The sequence below is a fragment of the Panthera leo genome, chromosome A2 (genome assembly GCF_018350215.1).
Source record: "Panthera leo isolate Ple1 chromosome A2, P.leo_Ple1_pat1.1, whole genome shotgun sequence".
Classification (NCBI taxonomy): Eukaryota; Metazoa; Chordata; class Mammalia; order Carnivora; family Felidae; genus Panthera; species Panthera leo.
The window spans coordinates 24,996,839-25,020,257 of record NC_056680.1 but is presented as its reverse complement, the minus strand read 5'-3'; the positions used below and the strand labels follow the sequence as shown (position 1 = coordinate 25,020,257).

The 23,419-nt window shown below is 44.2% G+C and overlaps 1 protein-coding gene across 2 annotated transcripts in view; it reads left to right on the top strand.

Annotated features, from left to right (window-relative positions):
- The window catches only part of IL17RD (interleukin 17 receptor D), a 71,228-nt gene that overhangs the window by 40,728 nt on the left and 7,081 nt on the right, over nt 1-23,419 (top strand). The window contains exons 2-12 of one of the 2 annotated variants that reach the window (XM_042929719.1): nt 1,119-1,176; nt 5,584-5,709; nt 10,292-10,410; nt 10,908-11,028; nt 13,487-13,531; nt 13,624-13,775; nt 15,084-15,149; nt 16,918-16,972; nt 17,740-17,850; nt 18,665-18,828; nt 22,449-23,382. In XM_042929719.1, the coding sequence (XP_042785653.1) occupies nt 1,119-1,176; nt 5,584-5,709; nt 10,292-10,410; nt 10,908-11,028; nt 13,487-13,531; nt 13,624-13,775; nt 15,084-15,149; nt 16,918-16,972; nt 17,740-17,850; nt 18,665-18,828; nt 22,449-23,382 (1,951 nt within the window). Of the gene's footprint in view, nt 1-1,118; nt 1,177-5,583; nt 5,710-10,291; nt 10,411-10,907; nt 11,029-13,486; nt 13,532-13,623; nt 13,776-15,083; nt 15,150-16,917; nt 16,973-17,739; nt 17,851-18,643; nt 18,829-22,448; nt 23,383-23,419 lie in introns of both variants that reach the window. The other variant, XM_042929718.1, reaches the window with a different exon arrangement.

Sequence of the window (23,419 nt, the reverse complement as noted above, 5' to 3'; positions counted from 1 at the left end):
AGCTCAAGGATACAGTTTCAGTGGGCATGCCTGGCTTCAGGATAAAAAGCGTGAACATGTCTACAGCATATGGATATGATGGGGTTCTGGCCTGAGACCCTGGGCTGCATCAGAAGTATTCTGCACATCGTGTCTCAGTGTGACAATTGCCCATTAAATACCGGGCTGCCAGCATATGGTTTTCCCCAACATCCCCTTTGTTAAGTGGAAACTTTAGCTGTGTGGTTAGAATATTTTCCCATCATTTAGCATTTCAGAATTAACTGTTTTTGGAGACTTCTGCAATTAATGCTGAATGGCACATTTGCAGATTATTACAGAAATAGTTAAACCAGAGTCGGCAGGTCTGTAGCTGCTCTTTCCCATGATGGATAAGTGGTGGGTTAGGAAAAGGCTGGGCAACGGGAGGAATCCGGTGCTCCCTCTGTGGATGCTGTAATTAAACTGGGGAGTCTGGCGGAGTTGTTATCCCTGCTATTAAGAGTGCAGATGGCTAACGGCCACATCACCAAGAGTTAGAGTTAGCCCTTTTAAAGTCTTTTTTCTTTTTCTTTTATGACCCACCCTATATATTCCAAGCATAGGTATGGATACAGTGAAGAATTTTCTCATTAAAAGTAATGGCTTATTCCCACACTCATTCCCAGTCTTGGAATGAGAAACCTGTTTCCTTAGACTTGAGGAATTGCCTATCTGTCGTGGCTTAATAGAGCTTTTGGACGAGAGTGTCTGGTAGGCGAATTTTATAACCAATCAGTGCTCAAAGCAGATCCAACTGGAAGGGCTCCAGCTGGCAGCTCATGATCTCTCTCCCAATTTTACTGTTAATGAATTATTATTTAACCCCCAAACACGGAACAGCATGCTCCTCTTGTCTTAGGGAAGTACGTTCTCATGATGCCGTCGGCCTGGCAGTAGGAATCTCCTGGGCTGGAGGGAGGTTGGCAGTCAGTGGGGGGAGAAGAGGCACAGAGTGGGCGGGAGGAGTGGTAGATACTGCTCAGCGACTGGCATGACCCTGGGTCTTTGTTATCTTGTGTACATTTTGACTCCAAGGGATCTGTGCTGGAAAAGCAAATTGGCTTTTCTCCTCATCATGTTCTCTTGTTTTCCCACAGGGAGTGGGGCCGGCCAGCAGAAACAGTGGGCTGCACAACATCACCTTCAGATATGACAGTAAGTAACTGGCTTCACCGCTGAAGAATGGGGCCCGTTCAGTGATCTAAAGCTCACACAGTCATGCTCAATCAAGGACACTTGAGGTCCTAGGGTTGAGGAATTTTCTGAACCTGCCCAGGTTTATCAATAGAGCTAAAGCAGCTGGCTGAGTCTCCATTAAGTCACTCAAGTATTTGGGAGCCTGGATAGGTCAAGTGCCCTCCATAGTGTTGGGAGAAATTTTGGATGGAGGGAGACCTCCCCTGATTTCTTCAGGACATAGTCATGTCCTTAAGAACTAAGGCAGATGCCTGTAGGGCCCAGCATGGGACAAAGCTACTCAAGTGCAAGATGCTAGGGAGTAGCAGGGACTGTCTGGTCTGAAGGGGGCACTGGCTTCTCTCCATTCCAGCTCATGGTGGCCTTGAAATTCCCTGAGTGTGGCCAGATGTGATTTTGAAGAAGAGTAAGAAATTTGCATTTTTTGTCTAACCATTTTTTAATACTGTCATCTATTTAAAATTTTTCACACACATAGAGTGGGCCAAGTGAACGTTGCCCCAGATTTGCCCAAGGGTCTCCAGTTGGCCATCTCTGACTTCACCTGGATTCCAGCTCTGGTTCCCTACCTGTCAGCTGTGAGCTGTGGCAGGTGATTTGACTTCAAGCCTCAGCTTTCACATCATATAAAATAAAGATTAGGTTCTTCCTCGGCATCATTTTGAGGGTTAAATGAGGTAATGCTTTTACCTGCTTAACTCAGTGGCTGGCCTAAGATGTGCACTCAGTAATTGATATCTGTTAATATTAGAAGTCATTCCAACCAGAATTGGAATACAGCATCTTTTTGGCCCTTTCTCTCAAGGAAGTGTGACTTAATCTGTCTGAATTGTTTCCTAAGGGCAGGGTGGGGTGCTTTTTCTGATTAGGCATATAGAATCTCCCCTCAGCAAATGCTTCCATGCCTGAGAAGGTAATTATATGGAATTGTGAGCATTTTAGCCTTGTGAGCCATAATTTACATGTAAAAACGTTAACAAGAGGGAGCTTGACTCCTATTTAAGTGACTCCTGACCTTTGATTCATCTCTTGGAGAGGGTTGTGAATCCATGTAAATAATGGGTGTAGGTCACAGTGAGGCCTTTGAAATGATCACTGCTAGAGCAAGATTTTTGAGGTCATGTATACAATCTAACAATTTTAAGATACAAATATGTGTGTCAAATTTATGCCCGCAGTTGCTGACGTGAGTATTTTAAGTTAACCAATGAGGACTTACATTTGAAACAGACATTTCAAGTTAGTGGTGGGTGCCTGTTCTGGGTAAATGCTGTAATGCTAATGAAAGATTTGCAAGTCCAGGACACTTAATTCAGCTAAGTAAAGACATGTGTAAGAGAGCTCTCTTTGAGCTACAAAGTTAATTTCTAATATATGCTCTTGGTCCTGGCAGATCTTGTATTACATTCAAGAGTTCAAAATTTTCCGGTCAGCTGCAAACAAGTATTTGCAGCTCTAATTTAATACGGGGTTTTGTGAAAGAGGATCTGTACCTGTAAAACTTAAAAGTATCTATTGTTTTCTTCATGGGACTAAACATTTGGCCCATGTGCCTGATGCCCGTCTCTTAGTCATTTCTTTCTTTCTTACTCTTCAGCATTTAATTAGAATTTAATTCGCAACTTGAATTGACTCCTGAGACATCTGAAGCTCGGTTGCATTTTGGCAAAATGTCATTTGGGCATAGTTTTTTGGTAACCAGAATCCAAAATGTTAGAGTTGCTAATAATTGGATCCAGGTTTGTGTAAAAAATTTATTCATTGTTTTCCATTGAAAAGATATTTCTTTCTCTCTTCCACAAGGAAGTTTCTGTTCTTGCTCAGTTGACTGGTTACTCATTCTGTTTGGAAGAGCTGAGAGCCAATGATCAGGTTTTCGCCAAAAGGGTTAAACTACAAAATCTTATATTTCTGCTCTTTTGCCATTTGATGTTACAAAGAAAGGTAATGTCTTGCCATTAAGTCAAAACCGAATCTCCTAGGTCTCTACGCCTCCTTTCATTTTGCATTTCTCGTTTCTTCTTTGGGCTCTGAGTGGTAATGCCTGAGTAGGTTGTAATACATTTTCTTAATTCTTTGACTTTATATTTGCATAATTATATTTATAGAAACCTGGAGAGTGCTAATTTTGGCATTAGGAATGAACAAAGGAAAAAAAAAAAACCATGATTTGCTCTTGTTTTCGTGCATCTTTTCCTAACAGCTGTTTAAGTCAGAGGTTTCGAAAAATGAAAAATGCTTGAAATTGACAAATCTGATGGTTTTTTGTTTTTGTTTTTTTTTTTTTAATATTGGGAAGCTTGTTTCAGCCAGGGATTTTTTTCAGGCTAACCACTTCTGATTCAGAATTTACTATAGTCGTAATCTCTGTGCTGAGGCTAGAATGGCAAGAGCCCTTCATGAGCCAGGCTGCTTTCTGTCCAGACCCAGGGCTGGTCAGCAGCGGAATCCTAAGCCACCCAGCTGGCCTCTTAACTGCAAAACGTTTCCTCATTTGTACAATGTGGGTGTTAAACCAGATGTTTAAAGAAACATTTTTTTCTATTCTAAAATTCTCTTCTGCACCCAGAGAACATATGTTGTATGCTTCAAGAGTCAATTTTCATTAGAAGTAGAATTTGGTTTTATTAATTATTAACATCTTTTCAAAAGAAGTAATATTGAAATGTAGAGGTGGCTGCTTTTTAAGCAGATGGAGTTTCCGGAAGGGGGTGCAGTTAGGCAAGAAAGCAGGGCACAAAGCTCTGTGAGGGATGGGAGTTACCCGAGTGGGGGGGGGGTGCATTGTGGTGCATGTGTTTTGAATTTTAGTAAGAAATTTTAAAAGGACTTATGTTATATGCACATTAAAAGGCTTGGAAGCATGTCCTTTAGAAGTTGATAGTAGTTATCTCCGTGGTGGGAGGGTATGGATGACTTCTATAGTTTTCTTATGTTCTTTTATAATTTTCAAGTATTGAGGGAAGGTTTTTAGTCATAAAAATGGGAAATGTGTGCTACGGTGCACAGCAGGGGCACTGGGAGTGCAGCAGACTCACTGAGCCTAGAAAATAACCCCTTACTGCTTCACCTCAAAGAAAAACACCCCGACTTTGGAGGGGTAATGAGTAGTTTTGGACATTAGATGGAACTGAGGACCTTTTGCAGCAGATACCAAAGAGAGTTTTCAAGTTTAACCATTGAGAAAGAAATGGAGATGAAGCAGCATAAAAATTGTGAGTTGGGGGTACCTGGGAGTTGTTAAGTATCTGACTCTTGGTTTGGGCTCAGGTCATGATCTCACAGTTTGTGAGTTCAAACCATGCATTGGGCTTTGTGCTGATGGTGTGGAGCCTGCTTGGGAATCTCTCTCTTCCTCTGTCTCTGCCCCTCCCCTGCTCACTCACTCGCGCGCGCGCACGCGCGCTCTCTCTCTCAACGTAAATAAATAAAAACCTTAAAAAAATTGCCGAGGAGGGCCAATGGTTCTCCCCTGCGTCAGTGGCCAGAACAGCCCACGGCCATTCTCTGGAGTCCCATGCTGAGTCTGGCTGGAAGCTTCTGGCAGCTTTTTAGGATTCTGTAGACTTTGAAGATGTGTTTAGCAATACCAGGTGTCACAGTTGCTCACGTGGTAGTGGCCACATTGACACCTGGCTGCAAGTAATGTCCTCAGGCAAAATCAGAGAATCGGGTCTTCATTGGCTGAGTAATGTGGAACTCTTTGGGTTTGGTGGGCATTGTGGATGTCTTTGATTAACACATGGTGTTTTCCCTTTGCGATGCCAGTTAACACTGGAGGTGCTTCACTCATCAGGAAGTCAGTTAGTACCTTTTGCAGGTACTAATTGGATTGTTTTAACTGTCTTGCTGTGCGCCCCTCCCCCATGAGTCTTACCCTATTACTTCCTTTCCCTGCTCACTTTGCCTCCAGGTTTCTTCTAAAAACAAGCCCCAGTATTTAGCCATTGGTTTTGCTTCAGATCTCTCTCTAATGCTGAAAACTGATGGAAGTAATGTAAATAATTCTTGATTTAGGTAAGATGTCATAACAGTAAAAAAAAAAAAAAAAAGTTAATGCCAGATACATAGTCCAACTCCAGACTGTATATGATCCTCCCCTAATGCTGTCCTAGAAGTTAACTTGCGGGGGGTGGTGGTGGGATGGTGGTGGTGCTATAAATAAATTCCACGACTGCATCTTACAGTTTCCCAAGTAGTCACACTTTACTGTCATATTTGGGCTTTTGAGGCACACGTCTTTAAACAGAATGGCTTTGGCTGCCTCCAGATGGCTCTTTGTAATTTGAGAAGATGAACCTGGGAATAAAAAATTGTAAAATTTAAAGTTTTAATCTAACTGTTTTTGTTCTCGCAACTGTCTAGACTGCACCACTTACTTGAATCCAGTGGGGAAGCACGTGATTGCTGATGCCCAGAACATCACCATCAGTCAGTATGCTTGCCATGAGCAAGTGGCAGTCACCATTCTTTGGTCCCCAGGGGCCCTTGGTAAGTGGTCAAAATGGAGCCCAGCATGTGGCCTGTGTGGGTGGTGACCAGTGCAAGGGTCCCAGTGTGACAACCTGCAGGGGCCAGGCAGGTCTTGACATACGTGTAGCTTAGGTGTGCTTGGGCACAGATATGCTTCCTGCTTTATTGCATGTACTTCCTGGGCATGTACAGAGCTTAATACTGTACCCCATGGCTCATCTTTTGTTCCCTTGGCTGTTACTGAGAGAGATGTGGGTTTGAAGAATAATAGTGTATGGCAATAAATCGTGCTGAAGCCTTAGCCTTTGGGTCTAAGCAGTAGCCAGGGGACAGGTGACCTGTCCAAGGGCATAATGGCTTTAGCATCCAGCATTGGCCATCTGTATGCCCACATGGATATCCGGGCACAGCACTGGCACGTGTTGTGAGTTTACAGGAATATCTCAGTGCTCGTAAGAATCCATAAAATCAATAATTTAAGAAAAATGTTTTTTTTTTGAGAGAGCAAACAGGGGAAGGGCAAAGAGAGAGGGGACAGAGAATCTAAGATGGGCTCCATACTGACAGCAGCAAGCCCGATGCGTGGCTTGAAGTCCCTAACCATGAGATCATGACCTGAGTCGAAGTCGGATGCTCAACTGACTGAGCCACCCAAGTGACTCTAAAGTCAATAGTTTTTAAATCTTGGCAACTAACTGAATTTATGTGAACTGTGTGGGCTGAAAAAAATTCAAAATGAAGTAACAGAAAAAAAGCAAACCCACATTATCTGGTCAGATTCAGATTAGGACAGAGTTTGCTTGTCCTCTTTAATGAGTTGATGATAGAAGAGAGGATGGGACAGCTGGGTGGGGGACATGGTCAGGGCTCATTTGTTCAGATGGGCCTGGGTGTGAACCCAGATTCTACCTGCCACAAGAGGCTGCTAAGCCTTGCTGAGCCCTGGCTTCCCCATCTGTGATGTGAAGATGACTGACGGCCTCCTGGTTTTTGTACGATTTCCACGCACACGCGCATGCACGCAGTATTTCTAGAAAGAGTTCTTTTATTTTTTAAGTTTTTATTAAATAATCTGGGTACCCAGCGTGGAGCTCAAACTCACGACCACTGAGATCAAGAGTCATCCAACTGTGTCAGCCAGCCATCTCTAGAAAGAGCTCTTAAAATTTAAAACAGTGGCTATTGGGACACATGGCTGGCTCAGTTGGTAGAGCATGCAACTCTTGATCTCAGTTGTGAGTTCAAGTCCCATGTTGGATGTAGAGATTACTTAAAATCTTTAGGGGCACCTGGGTGGTTCAGCTGATTGAGTGTCCGATTCTTGATTTTGGCTCAGGTCATGATCCCAGGGTGGTGGGATCCAGCCCTGCATTGGGCTCTGCACTGAGTCTGGAGCCTGCTTGAGATTCTTTCTCTCCTTCTGCCCCTCTCCTCTGCTGTGCTCCCTCCCTCTCTCTCAAATAAAAAAAGCATAATAATAAAATCTTTAAGAAGAAAAAAAAATGGCTACTGTTATCATCAAAACCTGGTCCTCAAACCTGTTTCTTTGACATTGCCACTGAATCTTAGAATTAAAAAAAAGAAAAAGAAATCTGGATAAGGGAAAAGTAACATAAAGTCTGGATTTCTTAATCTGAACAGGATAATTCTCAGAAAAACCAGACTGCAGGAGAGGTGAGTGCAGAGTGAGGGAGGAAGGATTAGATCCATGGGCCTGACTCATTTATCCGTGTAAATACTGCTGGGTCTGAACCCAGTGGGTTTTCCAAAAATAACATTATCTTAACATTTAAAGATAAAAACATTCTCTGTGGATCAACAGGAAGTGGTCATTCCATGTAAGGCTATACGGTTGAGGGGTTGGCCTGACAAATTGCAGTCTCCTTTAGAATGCAAGTAAGGGATGGAAGCTAGGTGGTTGGAAAACTAACAGGTGGAGCAGTGAGGGCAGAATGTGGTGCTTTTCCTGAATGACGATTTGTGGGTGGACAGGTTCTGTTTCTATCAGGTTCTATCAAGGAAACTCCTGGGGAGCCTGGGTGATTTAGTGGGTTGAGTGTCCAACTTCGGCTCAGGTCATGATCTCTTGGTTCGTGAGTTTGAGCCCCGCGTTGGGCTCAAACTGTCAGTGCGGAGCCTGCTTCAGATCCTCTGTCTCCCTCTCTCCCTGCCCCTCCACCACTTGTGTACTCTCTTAAAAATAAATATACATTTAAAAAAAAAGACTCCTTGGGTGACAGAAAAGCATATGGGTTAAGAGCACCAGCTTAGAAGGGTGTCCAACTTCAACTGAGGTCATGATCTCACGGTTCGTGGGTTTGAGCCCCACATCGGGTGCTGTGCTGACAGCTCAGAGCCTGGAGCCTGCTTCGGATTCTGTGTCTCCCTCTCTCTCTGCCTGTCCCCTGTTCGCGCTCTGTCTCTGTCTCTCAAAAATAAACAAACGTTAAAAAAAAAAAAAGTGTACCAGCTTAGAGCCAGACACTCCTGGGTTTGAATCCCACATCTGCCATTTAATTCCTGTGTGATCCCGGATAAGTCATTGTCTCTGTACCTATGTCCTCATTTGTAAAATGAGGACAATACCTTCCTCCCATGGATGCCAGAAGGATTAATGAGTTTTAAATGATGAGAAGGAGTAAATACGTCCCTTCATGGGAAGTTGCTCTGTAAAGTTGTTAAACGTGTAACTAAAAGGAATTCAGAGTGTTGTGATAAAGGCATTAAGGTTTACATTTGCTGCTTTTACCCCCACCTGGCAGACTTGGCATAGTGGTTTTTCACGCTAACCTCTTAAAAATAAGAACTAGGGGCTCCTGGGTGGCTCAGTTGGTTAAGCATCTGACCCTTTTTTAAAAAAAAATTTTTTAACATTTATTTATTTTGGAGGGGGGGGGGAGAGAGAGAGAGAGAGAGAGAGAGAGAGAGAGAGAGAGAGAGAGAGAACGGGGGAGGGGCAGAGAGAGAGGGAGACACAGAATTGGAAGCAAGCTTCAGTCTCTGAGTTGTCAGCACAGAGCCCGACGTAAGGCTCAAACTCCCAAGCTGTGAGATCATGACCCAGGCCGAAGTCGGACCTTAACTGACTGAGCCACCCCGGTGTCCCAAGCATTTGACTCTTGATTTTGGCTCAGATCATGATCTCACAGTTTGTGGGATCGAGCCTTGCGTCGGGCTCTGTGCTGACAACATGGAGCCTGCTTGGGATTCTCTGTCTCTCTCTCTCTCTCTGCCCCAACTTGTGTTCTCCCTCTAAATAAATAAACTTGAAAAAACATTTAAAAAATAAATAAAAATAAGGACTAGAACCACCTACTCCTACCTCAGCTGATGAATTTTATGAAACTGTGAGGTGCGCAGTCTTTAATTATATGAATCATCCAGCTTTTGTTAAACAGGAGTTCTAGGGACATGACATGAATTAAATCTTAGTTGCTGGTCAGAGACTGTGGCTCCTGTTGTATCTGAATCTTGGGCTGTGGGTCAGGTGGCTCTCACCCCCACAGGAAGCTTTAAACTTGAAATACAGTACAGCAGAGTCAGTGCCTGCACACTGTACCCCGTGACCCCTGAAAATGTGAAGCTCTAATTGTAACTCCTTTGCCCTACTCACCATAAAATACGTGTTCTTCATCAAATAATTATAGGATAAAAGAACCTTTTCGAAAAAGATTTTCCTGTCCTTTGCCATCGGTACTTTTTCCACCTGGTTAATTGCATCCTATGTCATTACTTCTGCCCCGGGAGGGGAAGGGTTGAAATTGTCTCCTTGTCTAGTGTTCAGAAAGAATGCGAAATCGATACCGTGCCAATTGAGGCCGGCTTTGGGGATCTCCAGCTGCAGTCGGACCGCTCCAGTCTCCAAATGACGAAGAGCACTGGTACTGGCTCTTGTGATCAGCGGAGCTTAATCCTCAGGTGGCGGGGAGGCTGGGCCGGGCGTCTTTCAGTGGCACTGTGGGCGTCTCGGGGCCTCTGAGGGCTGTATGAAGAGCGCACACTGGGCAGCCCTTGGGTGTCTGCCTTTCAGGCATGATTAGAGCAAGAACTTTGTCAATCACATGGGCGTTCTGAGCTATTTAATCCCAAGTCTAGAAACCCCTTGGGTGTAGGCACATACTTTGTTGGGAATTTTGTGCATTACTTGGATGAACCATGCCAGCAAAATATAGGACGAAAACTTAAAGCAGAAACATGGTTTACGGGAGTCCCTAGTCAGCATTGGGAATTACCATCAGCTGAATACACTCTGTGTCAGGACCTAGAAATTGTGTATTCCACTGTAGACTTTTAGGATCACTTGTGACTTGAGTCTATATATTTGAACCCTAATGTCACAGAGGCAATGGGCATTTGTGAAGTAGCTGGCTGGATTAGAGCTAATTAATTAGTAATGATGGGATGGAGAAAATCACCTGGCCTGTACCAGAGGAATGCGGGGTATGTGGTTTTCCTTTCTGTAAGACTCAGATGTGCTAGCCAAAGTAAGAATTCCTTTACCTCCGTTGTGTAGGTGGAAAGGATGGTAATCTTGGAGGAAGGAAAGTGTGTTCAAAAGTAATTAGGTCGGCTTTTAATAAAAGCATTCTGCTCTGCTTAGGCATCGAATTCCTAAAAGGATTTCGAGTAATACTGGAGGAGCTGAAGTCAGAGGGAAGACGGTGCCAACAACTGATTCTAAAGGACCCAAAGCAGCTCAACAGTAGCTTCAAAAGAACTGTAAGTCACACGCGGGGAATGTGCCCCTGGAGACACGCCATTGTTCTGGGCGTCTGAATGGTCTATTGAATGTCTGTGAAACTGGAGAAGGAGGGGCTGTGGGGTCCACCCCTCCTGCCAAGGTGGGCGAGAAACAGCTCGGCAACACCCTGAGCCTGCTCCACACCCAGAGAAACCCTCCAGCACCTCTCGCTGGTAAACACACCTCTCAGGTTACATGTCCTGGAAGGTGGCTTTGTGCACTCAAGAGCACGCGGACTCCTCCCCACCAGCTTTGAGGTTCCGCGTTCACCACCTAGGGCTTCTTTGCCAGAGCACAGGCAGCATTGTCAGTCTTTATTTCGGTTAGGGATCCAAACCTAAACTTGGTCCAGAAAATAGCCCCTAGCTCTGGAGCGGTGTCTGGGTGACTATCAGAGAGGACTGAAGGTCCTGTGTGTAGGTGGAGGGGTGGGTAATTTCTTCATGATATCATGTCTGTTTTTATTCCCTTTTAGGGAATGGAATCTCAACCTTTCCTGAATATGAAATTTGAAACGGATTACTTTGTGAAGATCGTCCCTTTTCCTTCCATTAAAAATGAAAGCAATTACCACCCTTTCTTCTTCAGAACCCGCGGTGAGTATGGCCTTTCTTGCCTGGTTCCCATGATGAGACTGCTCCTGATTCTAATGACTTTTTGGAGAAATATACCAAATACTGGTATGACACCAGCATCGTGAGGAGAAAAGCATCCAGGAAAAGTACCCAGAAAAGCAATTCTTAGAATTAGGATTTGGCCTAGGCAGTATTCACCCAATACTGCCTACGACACCCATTTCACGCTTGTTCAAGAGTAGATGTTGATGCTTGATTTCTTTTTTTTTTTCTTTTTTTTTTAAAGTGCTGTCAGACAGCCATATATTAAAACCATTTAGGAAAAAAGAAGAGCAGGAATAAACAGTAGAAGTTGATTTTTTGGGGTGAAGGGGAGAGCGTGAAATAATCCATCTTTTACCTGTCATCAGGAAGGTGGCTTCTGTGAGTGATTGCCTGTTTTCAGGATTACATTAAGAAAATTAAGCAACAACCCTGAGATTGCCTTTTTCTAGAAAGTTTGTTTTTTTAACCTTCACGTGTCAGGTCCTGTGCTTTTTTTTTTTTTTTTTTTTTTAATGTTTGTTTATTTTTGAAAGAGAGAGAGAGAGAGAGAAACAGAGCATGAGCAGGGGAGGGGCAGAGAGAGAGGGAGACACAGAATCCAAAGCAGGCTCTAGGTTCTGAGCTGTCAGCACAGAGCCCGACGCGGCGCTTGAACTCATAAACCTCATGAGATCATGACCTGAGTTGAAGTTGGATACTTAACCAACCGAGCCACCCAGGGCACCCCTAAATGCTTTCTAAACACTGACTCAGTTTACCCCCATTCCAACCCTTCAAGAATTTAATCCTCTCATGTGCACTTATTACATGTGCAGTGATACACCCAGAGATTAAAGAGCCTGGTGGGAGCTGGGATTTGAACCCAGAAGTCTGACTCTGGAGTCCACACTCTCCAGCCAACCATGCTGACCAGCCAACCCTTTCCCGTCTGTTCTGTGCACGGTGTGGTGTGTCTTTCTTCAACCTGAATCGCTGCTTTCAGATTTGGTGCCGAGGCATCCTGAAACCTGCAGCCATTCCCTCTTGCCTTCCCGTCCAGTTTTTCTGTCCGGCATACCAGACCCCTGATGGTCAGCTGTCAGGCCAACTCAACAGCCCTTCCTATGTGGCCCAGTTGCCGTCCTCCTCCTCTGTGATGTTTTTGTTCTCAGCTGCAGCATTCACACTCTGGTTGTTTTCTTTTTGCCTTTCTTTTCTTTTTTTAAACTGTGTTTCCTGTGCAGCACAATTATTTTATAACAGTTTGGTCTCATTTTCTTAATTAAAATATGATTCCATAGGGCAAAGACTATATGCATTTTACATCTCAGTGCCTTACACAGAACCAGTTAGAGGATTCAAATATGTTTAAGAAAAGCTTGCCTTAATCAGAACTAGCATAATTTAAGATAAAGTCTTCCCATCAGAATCATTGTGTCTATCTGGGGGTGAGGCAGGGGCGGGAGATGTGTTTATCACCATTTCCGTGCCCTGTGATCGTGATGCTGCCTTTGATTTTCTTGGCAGTATGTGGACATTTTCCAGAAGGTTCTCCCTGGGTTAGCAACATGGCATATTGGACTAGCTGTTTGGCCCCTCTCTTGTGTTTTTATCACATTTAAGTCCTGTTTCAAAACTCTACAGCCTAGTTTTCAGTGCTGGTGCCACTATTTAGTAGATGCCTGCATGCCATTTTTAGACTCCATCAAAAGGATTTTAAAATGTTTATTTATTTATATATTTATTTTTGAGAGAGAGAGAGAGAGAGAGAGAGAGAGAGAGAGAGTGCATGTGCATGAGTGGGGGAGGGGCAGGGGGGGAGAGAGAGAGAGAGAGAGAGAGAGAGAGAGAGAGAGAGAGAGAGAGAGAGATACAGAATCTGAAGCAAGCTCCACGCTGTCAGCACAGAGCCTGACTCGGGGCTCGAACTCACGAACCCTGAGATCGTGACCTGAGCTGAAATCGGACATTTAACTGACTGAGCCACCCAGACACCCCCAAAAGGATTTTAAAATAGAATGCTGGCAAATGTGAAAACAACCCAAGGCAGTTACTAGGATCACTCCAAAGTTCTCTTGCGCCTAAGCACCTGTGCAGTGGAGCAGGCTGGCGTCACTTCTGTTTACAGCTGAAACAGAGCCTCCATGTGGCCGTGGGCTGAACACAGTCCCACTGGCCTTGAAACTATGTAATGCTTGACAAGCTTTAAAAGGTTGGGTGACTTTACACTGTTTCCATTTATTTGGCACAAAATGAACTGCATTAATATTTTTATATTGTACAATTTAAATTTTCATGAGATATAACTGCACTGTACCGGAAATCATTGCTCAATTGATCTATTTTATACTTTGACCAGCAGTACCCAGCGCCATATATTTACATTTTATTGAATTATTGCATGAGGAAAATGTCAGACTGTACTATAACTAAAAATACACATCTTTCTTAATAGCCTGCGACCTACTGCTACAGCCGGACAACCTGGCCTGTAAACCCTGTGAGTATAGCCGTTCCTATCCGTCAAGTCTGTCCAGCACAGTGGTGTCGGGGTGGCCTCTGGGTGCTCATCCGAGTCCTTCCTCCTCCCAGTCTGGAAGCCTCGGAACCTGAACATCACCCAGCACGGTTTGGACATGCAGGTGTCCTTTGACCACGCACCACACACCTTTGGCTTCCGTTTCTTCTATCTTCATTATAAGCTCAAGCATGAAGGGCCCTTCAAGCGAAAGACCTGTAAACAGGTGAGCTGCTATGTGTACATTAAGGAATACTACATGTTTTAAATGTTTTTTAATGTTTATTTTTGAGAGAGAAACAGAGCATGAGTGGGGGAGGGGCAGAAAGAGAGAGAGAGATGCAGAATCTGAAGCAGGTTCCAGGCTCTGAGCTGTCAGCACAGAGCCTGACACAGGGCTCGAACTCACGAACCGTGAGATCATGACCCAAGCCAAAGTCAGACACTTAACCGACTGAGCCACCCAGGTGCCTCTGGAATAGTACATGTTTTAAAGTGACCCCTGGGCCCCTGGAATCTGGGTGGTTCAACATGAACATTAGGCTTTGACTCTCAGCAGTTGGTAGATATTCCAGCATAGTCTTAGGGATATCCTCACTCCCCAGTTACCTACACCCCAGCTATCCCCGTGGTGATGTAGCCTGGGAAAGATATTACCAAGGAGCCAAAAGAATGAAGTATTTCTAGTTCCTTCTGCTACATTTTAAACATTAATTGGGCGCTCACTGTGTGCCAGTCACCGTGCTTTATGCTCACTGAATCATTACAACTCTATGCAACAGAGGCTGCTGTCACCCCACTTTACAGATGGGCAACCTGAGGCTCAGGTGGTCACCTAGCTTGCTCAAGGTCACACAGCTAGTCAGTGGAAATGCCACATCTAGGAGCCAAACCACTAGGATTTTAGGGGCCTACTGATTTTACACATAGGCCAAAGTCAAGTAGAAGCTCAGCAGCCAAGTTCTTAAACTGAGGGTGGTCAGCAAGAGGGGAAGATGTCTGGTGCAAGTGCACAGAACTGCTAGATCGCCTCTAGTGAGCACCAGGAGAGGGTTTGGGTCAGGGTAGCAGAACTTAGTGCCTTCCTGGATGCTCCTATATTGTTGAGTTTTGTTTTCCTGTGGGCTCTCATCTGTGTCATTGATCTTCCTTGACCTTCTGCTCAAGTTAAAATTACAGCACATAAAACATGCACAAACATGGGCGGGTAATTTCTTTCCTCACCCTTTCAATAAGTCAAGGGTATTCTAACTAGTTTCTTTGTCTTCAGATGACATATGCCTGCTGAGGGCATCACCAGCTAAGTTTAGACTATGGGGGTTGGGGGGTTGGTCCTGGGCTCTCCTGGGCCTTTTTATCAAAGTGAAACTCAGATAACATGTAGCAGATACACATGGTTGCTTTCTGCCCTAATCAAAGTGTTCTGAACATATTAAGACTGGTGGCAAGTCTCCTTCAGCTCTAGGGGGAAAAGAGCAGTCCAGATGACCTTTATCCAAGAAGTGAGTTTTAAAAGTGTTTTGTTTCTTTGCAGGAGCAAAATACAGAGACAACCAGCTGCCTCCTTCAAAATGTTTCTCCTGGGGATTATATAATTGAGGTACGTATAACTCAAGAAAGCCCTATTATTAATTCTACAGAATGAATCTAGTTCATGTAGAATTCCCACTGTTTAAAACACTAAAATTTCAAGCCGTCGAGGGTGTGTACAATTATATTTTTACATGGTCCTTAACATGCTTTTTAAAAAGTTTATATGTAATCAATCTTTGATTTTTCTCATTCATTATTTCAAATATTTCATATAAATATTTTAATGAAACCATATAGTCCATGATTTAGAATTTTTAGACAGTATTCCTTTGTAGGGGAGGAAGAAGCCTCCTTCTTTCCTCCCTGGGTTCTTCTAGCTGTTTTAGGAATTAAATTGACATGAGACAGATTATGGGGAGAAAAAAACCAGAGTCTTACTGAGTGGGCACAGAGGCCCAATAATGAAATTGAGACCCAAAGAAATGACAAAGGCAGGTGTAGTTTTTATACTTTTTAAACAAAGAGATACTAAATTAGTGAGGAGTTGACAGGATAAAGAAAATAGATGTTTGGGAGCTTTACTTAATAAGGAATTCTAAGTGGAATTTAGGCTGAGGTAATAAATTAGAAAAAAATAACAAGGTTTGTTTCTACAGCTTTCTCGACTTTCAAGTCCCTATCTCAGACCAGAAGGATGTCGTTTTTACTTGTTCGTATAGTGAGAGTATTTGTTATATGGGAGATCTGTTTCCTGCTTTCAGGGGGACAGAAGGGAGGGTCTGAGTGTCCTTGCTTGTTCGCCAAGTAACTTCATTTCAAAGTATTTATCAATAGGCCATTGTGATACCTACAGGGACAACCTGCCCTGGGCTCCTACATCCTCATACTACAAAAATATGTTTTTAAAAATTTAGATTTAAAAATTATTTAGTGGGACGCCTGGGTGACTATTTGGTTGAGCGTCTGACTCTTGGTTTTGGCTCAGATCATGATGTCACAGTCCTGGCATCGAGCTCTGCACTGATAGTGTGTGGGGCCTGCTTGGGATTCCCTCCCCCTCCCTCCCTCCCTCTCTCTCTCTCTCTCTCTCTCTCTCTCTCTCTCTCTGCCCCTCCCCCACTCACACGCTTGCTCTTTCTCTCAAATAAAAATAAAAAAATAAAAACTTTTAGTAATAAAACAGCAAAAGTGCTGTCCATTATATCTGCCTATCCCTCTCTAGGTTTCTGCTGACATTTTCTGTATTAATATATATGAAGTTCTAAATACCACGGAAAACATGCAAGGGATATATATTTTTCTTCTTTATTTTAGATTACTTTTTTAGTATCAAACATACTACAAAAAATAGGAGTCAAACAAAAATAGAAAAAAAGAAAAATAGGAAATGAAATTAAAAATTTGCCCATAGACCCACTATTCAGAGAAACCAACATGTTTCAACATTTTAGGAGAAACACTGGTTGTATGACTTGGTAGCAGTATGTGGTTTTAAGAGGGTTTTAAACCCTCTTAAAGCATTAATGGGGGCCTCATAAAATTAGTGGTAGGATGCCGTTGTAATTGAAGATTGTTAGAATGTGGAACTCACCAGCTGATTCATCAATGAATGAACCACGTTTGATTCATGAAAGGAAAGGTGATGAGGTTGAGGGTTTTGAGTTGGTAAAGCAGAGATGGATCTGATGTAATGTCTAGTCCTGGCTCATTCATGATCATAGACAGCAGCTCTCCTTCCTCCTACCCCCCACTGTCTACATAGGGAAACATGGACGGAATCTGTTGAGATGTTATCACTTTTATAAAATAACGATACATCATCCTCTGTTTTGTAGCTGGTGGATGACACTAATACAACAAGAAAAGTGATGCATTATGCCTTAAAGCCAGGTATGATTTTTTTTTTAATTTTCTGTGTGAAATGTTGGCACAGGACTACAGCAGACCATGCTATTTGATAACATTCTATACTTCATGTTTTACAAAATCAAAACACAGCATTTGAGCTCCTGTCTTTTAAAAAGATGTTCCATCAGAGGTGCTTGGGTGTCTCAGTCAGTTAAGCATCTGACTCTTGATTTCAGCTCCGGTCATGATCTTGGCTCACCTGGCTCAGGTCATGATCTCACAGTTTGTGAGATTGAGCCCCACATCCCCCCAAGTCAGACTGCACTGACAGTGCAAAGCCTGCTTGGGATTCTCTCTGTCTGTCCCTCCCCCTCTCACATGTGTATGCACACTCTCTCTCAGAATAAACTTAAAAACAATAAAAAGAAAAGCTATCCCATCAAAGCTGACTTTCCTTCCATCCTAATGTCAGTGCCTGGAAAACTGACGCCAGTGTGGTTGGTGTGTATTTGTGTGTAGCTGGGACTAAATAGTCACTTGTCCTTGGAAGAAAAGTGGTGGGAGGTGAGGTTTCCTTGGGCAGAATTCCCACTCATAGGTATTTACTGTTCCAGCAACTCTAACTGTGGTATTGTATCCTATAACCCTTTAAAAGGAATCCTTTTATAATCACCAGACCAGTACTAGAGAAATGTGGTCAAGAGGTTCTAGAATCTGTTATGCAGCTTGTGTTTAAAAAGGTGGGGGGAGATTTCCCTTTGACCTTGTGCTGCTTAAGTTTCAAGCCTCTTGTCTTTGAAATTTCCCAGCACATTCCCCGTGGGCCGGGCCCATTAGGGCTGTTGCCATCACCGTGCCTCTGGTTGTCATCTCCGCATTTGCCACCCTCTTCACCGTGATGTGCCGCAAGAAGCAACAAGGTATCTGTGTGTTGTGTTCCCCCCAGGTTGGCAGGACCACGGCCAACAGAGGGAGCCTGGGAGCCCTTGGTCCCACCCAGAGTGGGCATCTGGGAAGCCACATAGCTCCTGTAGTTCCTGGCATTAAAATGCTTGATTTTTAACCTCAGGAGCCATGAACACGAAGCTGTAATTCTGTTCTCAAATTTAAGGTAGTAAATTCAAGAACATAAAGGAAGTTTAAAGGTGTAAGGGCAGAGGTAGGGCGTGATCACTTATAAAAGTCAGGTGTTGGAAAGGAACTTCCTGGGGGAGCTTGGAAATGTTTCATACCTTGATCTGAGTGGTGGTTGCACAGGTATATATTTAGATAAAAGTTTGTTGAGATGTACTCTTAAGAGTTATATACTTTATAAGTTATACCTCAGTAAAAGGGTTTTCTTTTCTCCCACCCACCCCTTTTGTTTAAGAAGCTCAGCTGTCAGTGCTTAATTGGTCTGGTAGTTAACACCTGGAGCACCAGCTGCTTCTGGGTGCTCTCTGCTGGCCAGGGTGGTCCCTGCAGTTTTCCCAGCCTACTTGAGGTCAGTGTCAGGCGAACAACAAATCTTGGCCATTTGTTGCTCCGCTGGAGAAATCAGCTGTCCCATTCCCGGTGGTGTCCCCAGGGGCTGGGGGGGTGGGGCGCACTGGGCACATGCTCAGGCAGACATGTCAACTGTTGTTTCTTGAAGATGGCATTAGGTCCTGAGTCTCAGGGAACAGGACAAAGCATTGCTCATAGGCATCAACCTTATCTTCTTTTCCAATTTAGAAAATATATATTCACATTTAGATGAAGAGAGTTCTGAGTCCTCCTCGTACACCACGGCACTCCCCAGAGAGAGGCTCTGGCCTCGGCCAAAGGTTTTCCTCTGCTATTCCAGTAAAGATGGCCAGAATCACATGAACGTTGTCCGGTGTTTTGCCTACTTCCTCCAGGACTTCTGCGGCTGTGAGGTGAGGAGTCTGAAGTCTCTTCTGTTCCCCTGGGCAGGACACATGCTCCCATGCTCCTCACCACCTCCCTGCCTCCTTTGGTGACTCTTGCCTTCCACCAGGGGCTGGCTTCCAAATCGGGGTCAGCCTCACACTTCTTCAGTCTGTCCTACCCATCGCCAGCACTAAATGTTTCCTAATGCTTAGTCCTAACCCTGAAATACTCCTGCTCAAAAGCCTTTAGTGGTACCTACCTGGCAGGAAGTTTTATAAACATCAAAAAGACCATGCAGTTGCATGGAGGGAAGCAGCATGTGCCCTGGAAACATGCAACGGGAGTGTTGGGGGGTGGTCACTCAAAATATCCTGGTGAGCCTTGAAAGGTCTAAGAGAACATGAAAAATAAAGCATTGGGTTTAGACAGCTCTTTGGAGAAGTTTTGCTAAGAAAGGAGAACAATAATTTGTGAAGTACTCAAATGGTCCACTCAGGTTTCTTGCCTATTCTTTTGAATTAAGCTCTAAATATGTAGCTTTTCTGTAATGTCATAGTGCTAATTTTAGAGTGAAGTTTGAAGCTCTCATGGAAGGCACACTCTGTTTCTTGCCAATGCAAGAATTGTACAGTAATTGTGTAATTGAAGTTGTTTGTGCTTTGATACTCTGCCTCCTGGTAGGTTTTAGTCTTTTCATGTAGCGAGGCTGCCCCCTAGTGTCAGGAACACCTATTTACAAGGCTGACACATGAAGCTACAGAGATGGGCCGATTGGCCTGTGTACTGAAAAACCAATTACAAGCTCCAGCGGGTGCCACACAGTCTTTAGACACAGACAACCCATTTGCTCTACTTTGTAACTAACTAGCCTCAGGTGGAAAAAGTCTTCCAATTATGAGGGTAATGCTTACTGTAGAAAATTTGCAAACACTAAAGGATGACAAAAACAAAAAATGGCCTGTAATCTCAACCTGGAGAAAAGAGGACCCACAGTTAATACTTGGTGTATTTCCTTCCAGTTCCTTTCTACATAGATGAAGTCATGCATACAGTTTTCCATTTTGGGGTGATTGGAATGATTTTTTCCTGTCTCTTCATTTAATAACTTTTTACACTATTGAAAGTTCTATGTAAACTATCATTTTATTTCATTACTTTTTAAGTTTGTATTTAAATTCCTGTTAGTAAAACATACAGGGTAATATTATTTTCCAGTATAGACAGTAGTGATTCAACACTTCCATACAACACTTGGTGCTCATCAGGACAAGTGCCCTCCTTAATCCCCATCACCTATTTCACCCATCCCCCACCCACCTCCCCTCTGGTAACCATCAGTTTGTTCTCTATAGTTAAGAGTCTGTTTCTTGGTTTGCTTTCTCTCTCCCTTTTTTCCCAATGATCATTTGTTTTGTTTCTTAAATTCCACATATGAGTGAAATCATATGGTATTTGTCTTTCTCTGACTTATTTTGGTTAGTATAATCTTCTCTAGCTCCATCCATGTCATTGAAAATGGCAAGATTTCATTCTTTTCTATGGCTGAGTAATGTCCCATCATGCGGGACATATATATAATATAATGTAATAATAAAATATATATAACATCTAATGTATAATATATAATATATACATGCCACATCTTTTTTTTTTTTTTCCATTGTCAAGTTAGCTAACATACAGTGTAGGTCTTGGCTTCAGGAGTAGATTTTCATGATTCATCACTTACATACAATGCCCAGTGCTCATCCCAACAAGTGCCCTTCTCCATGCCCATCACCCATCTTCCCCACCCTCCCAATCCCCCACCCCCATCAAGTCTCAGTTCATTCCGTGTTTAAAGAGTCTCTTATGGTTTGCCTCCCTTTCTGTTGTATCTTATTTTTCCTTTCCTTCCCCTCAACTCATCTGTTGAGTTTCTCAAATCCCACATATGAGTGACATCACATGATATCTGTCTTTCTCTGACTGACTTATTTCGTTTAGCATATTACCCTCCTATTCCATCCACATTGTTGCAAATGGCAAGATTTCATTCTTTTTCATCACCAAGTAGTATTCCATTGTGTATATAAACCACATCTTCTTTATCGATGGACATTTGAGCCTTTCCATAATTTGCCTTTTGTTGATAATGCTGCTATAAACATCAGGATACATTAGCATTTTTGTATTCTGTGGGGAAATACATAATAGTACAATTGCTGGATCATAGAGCAATTCTATTTTTGACTTTTTGGGGAACCTCCATACTGTTTTCCAGCATGACTGCACCATGCAACTTTAGCCACATGATCCATAATATCAATTTACTATAATTGAGTTATTTCATATTGTTAAACAGCTTCAGTAGTTCAATTTTGCCTCCTTTCTAATGATTTTCCAGAGATAGAAGCCAGGAAGTGGAATTGCTGGGTCAAAGATGGGAAAATTTTTAAAATGCTTGGTATATATTTCTAGTTAGCTTTTAGAATGTATAATGCTAGTGAGAATTAAGGAAACATAAGATGATTTAGGATTATTTTCAGCAAGTGAGTGAACGCTGGGGGCCTTCTTCCCTTTGATAACACCTTAGAGCCAAAAAGGAAGAAAATCATTTCAGAACACCCTTCCTCATAAGAGACAGTGGCTCCTGCACTCAGGCATAGCCCCTGGGAATTAGTTTCCCTTTTTTTTTTAAGTTTGTTTATTTTTGAGAGAGAGAGAGAGAGCAAGCAAGCACGTGCACAAATGGAGGAGGGGCAAGAGAGAGGGAGAGAGAAAATATCCCAGGCAGGCTTCACACTGTAAGTGCAGAGCCCAATGCAGGACTCGAATTCATCAACCATGAGATGATGACCTGAGCTGAAGACTTAACTGACTGAGCCACCCAGGAACCCCCAGGAATTAGTTTCTGAGCCACAGAAAGAAAGGTTAATACAACTGCCAAGAGACGTTTTCAGCAGAATCACATGAAAATGGTCAGAGAAGGTGAAGCCCTCTGAAGAGGACATGCGTGCCTGGTTTTCCTTCCTTTGTCAGTGCCCCTCCCCCCAAATGCCCTCCCAGAGGCTCCTTGGGGTTAAAGGCCTTCTAGGGAGATGACCCCATAGATTGCCATGAAGTCATGGGGGGAGGTGCCAGTCATTCACTAAGTGCATTAAGGAGAGTGGCTGTGTTACTACAGTCCACCACCCTCTCCTCTCTGGCCATTGACTGACTGGTAAACAGCGTGGCTGACCTTGGGGCCAAGGAGGTCTTCTTTGTCAGTCACGCTCTCTAGATGTGAGTCAGTCAGCATTGTGGGCAGCTCTGGCATCCAGATGTGAGCCCCATTTGCTGCCTGCTTCGGGGTCCTTCACCCAGATCCTTCCGTCATCACCTTCCAGATTTCTCTTCAGGATCTTCCCTCATAGGGTGAGTGTGTTAATGGCCCCACGTTAGGCTAAAACAGGGGCACGATGCAGAGGGCCTGGCACATGACCATCACCCACAGAATGTGAGCTGTTCTCAAAGCCCAGCAGCTCTGAGCCTGCACACGGCAGTGCTGATAATACTCAAGGGACGTATGATGTGACCTTCTTGTAACACTCTTGTTTTTGTTACCTGACCTGACCCCCCCCTCCCCAGACGGTTGGGGTGAGTGAAGTCTGTGATCTATTTCCAGGTGGCTCTGGACTTGTGGGAAGACTTCAGTCTTTGCCGAGAAGGACAGAGAGAATGGGTCATCCAGAAGATCCATGAGTCCCAGTTCATCATCGTGGTGTGTTCCAAAGGCATGAAGTACTTTGTGGACAAGAAGAACTACAAGCACAAAGGCAGCGGCCGGGGCTCCGGGAAGGGCGAGCTCTTCCTGGTGGCTGTGTCCGCCATTGCTGAAAAGCTCCGCCAGGCCAAACAGAGCTCCTCAGCCCAGCTCAGCAAGTTCATCACCGTTTACTTCGACTATTCCTGCGAGGGAGATGTTCCCGGCATCCTGGACCTGAGCACCAAGTACAAACTCATGGACAACCTTCCCCAGCTCTGTTCCCACCTGCACTCCCGAGACCACGGTCTCCCGGAGCCCGGGCAGTACCCCGGACAGGTGAGCAGAAGGAACTACTTTCGCAGCAAATCAGGTCGGTCCCTTTACGTCGCCATTTGCAACATGCACCAATTTATCGATGAGGAGCCCGACTGGTTTGAGAAGCAATTCATTCCCCTACGCCCTACCCCACTTCACTACCGGGAGCCAGTGCTGGAGAAGTTTGACTCGGGCTTAGTGTTAAATGATGTCATGTGCAAACCAGGCCCTGACAACGATTTCTGCCTCAAGGCCGAGGCGGTCCCCGGGGTGCAGGCCGACTTGCCCTTGGAGGGCCAGCCCTTGGGCCTGGACCCAGACGTGGAGGCGGGGCCTGGGCCCGGCAGCAGCTCGGTCCTGCGCCCCCTGCTGCACGTGGTGAAGGCCGCCAGCCCCTCTGACATGCCCCGGGACTCGGGCATCTACGACTCATCCGTGCCCTCCTCGGAGCTGTCTCTGCCCCTAATGGAAGGACTCTCAGCGGATCAAACAGAAACATCTTCACTGACGGAGAGCGTGTCCTCCTCCTCTGGCCTGGGTAAGGTGCAGGAGAGCCCAGAGTGTCTTTGGGTTGG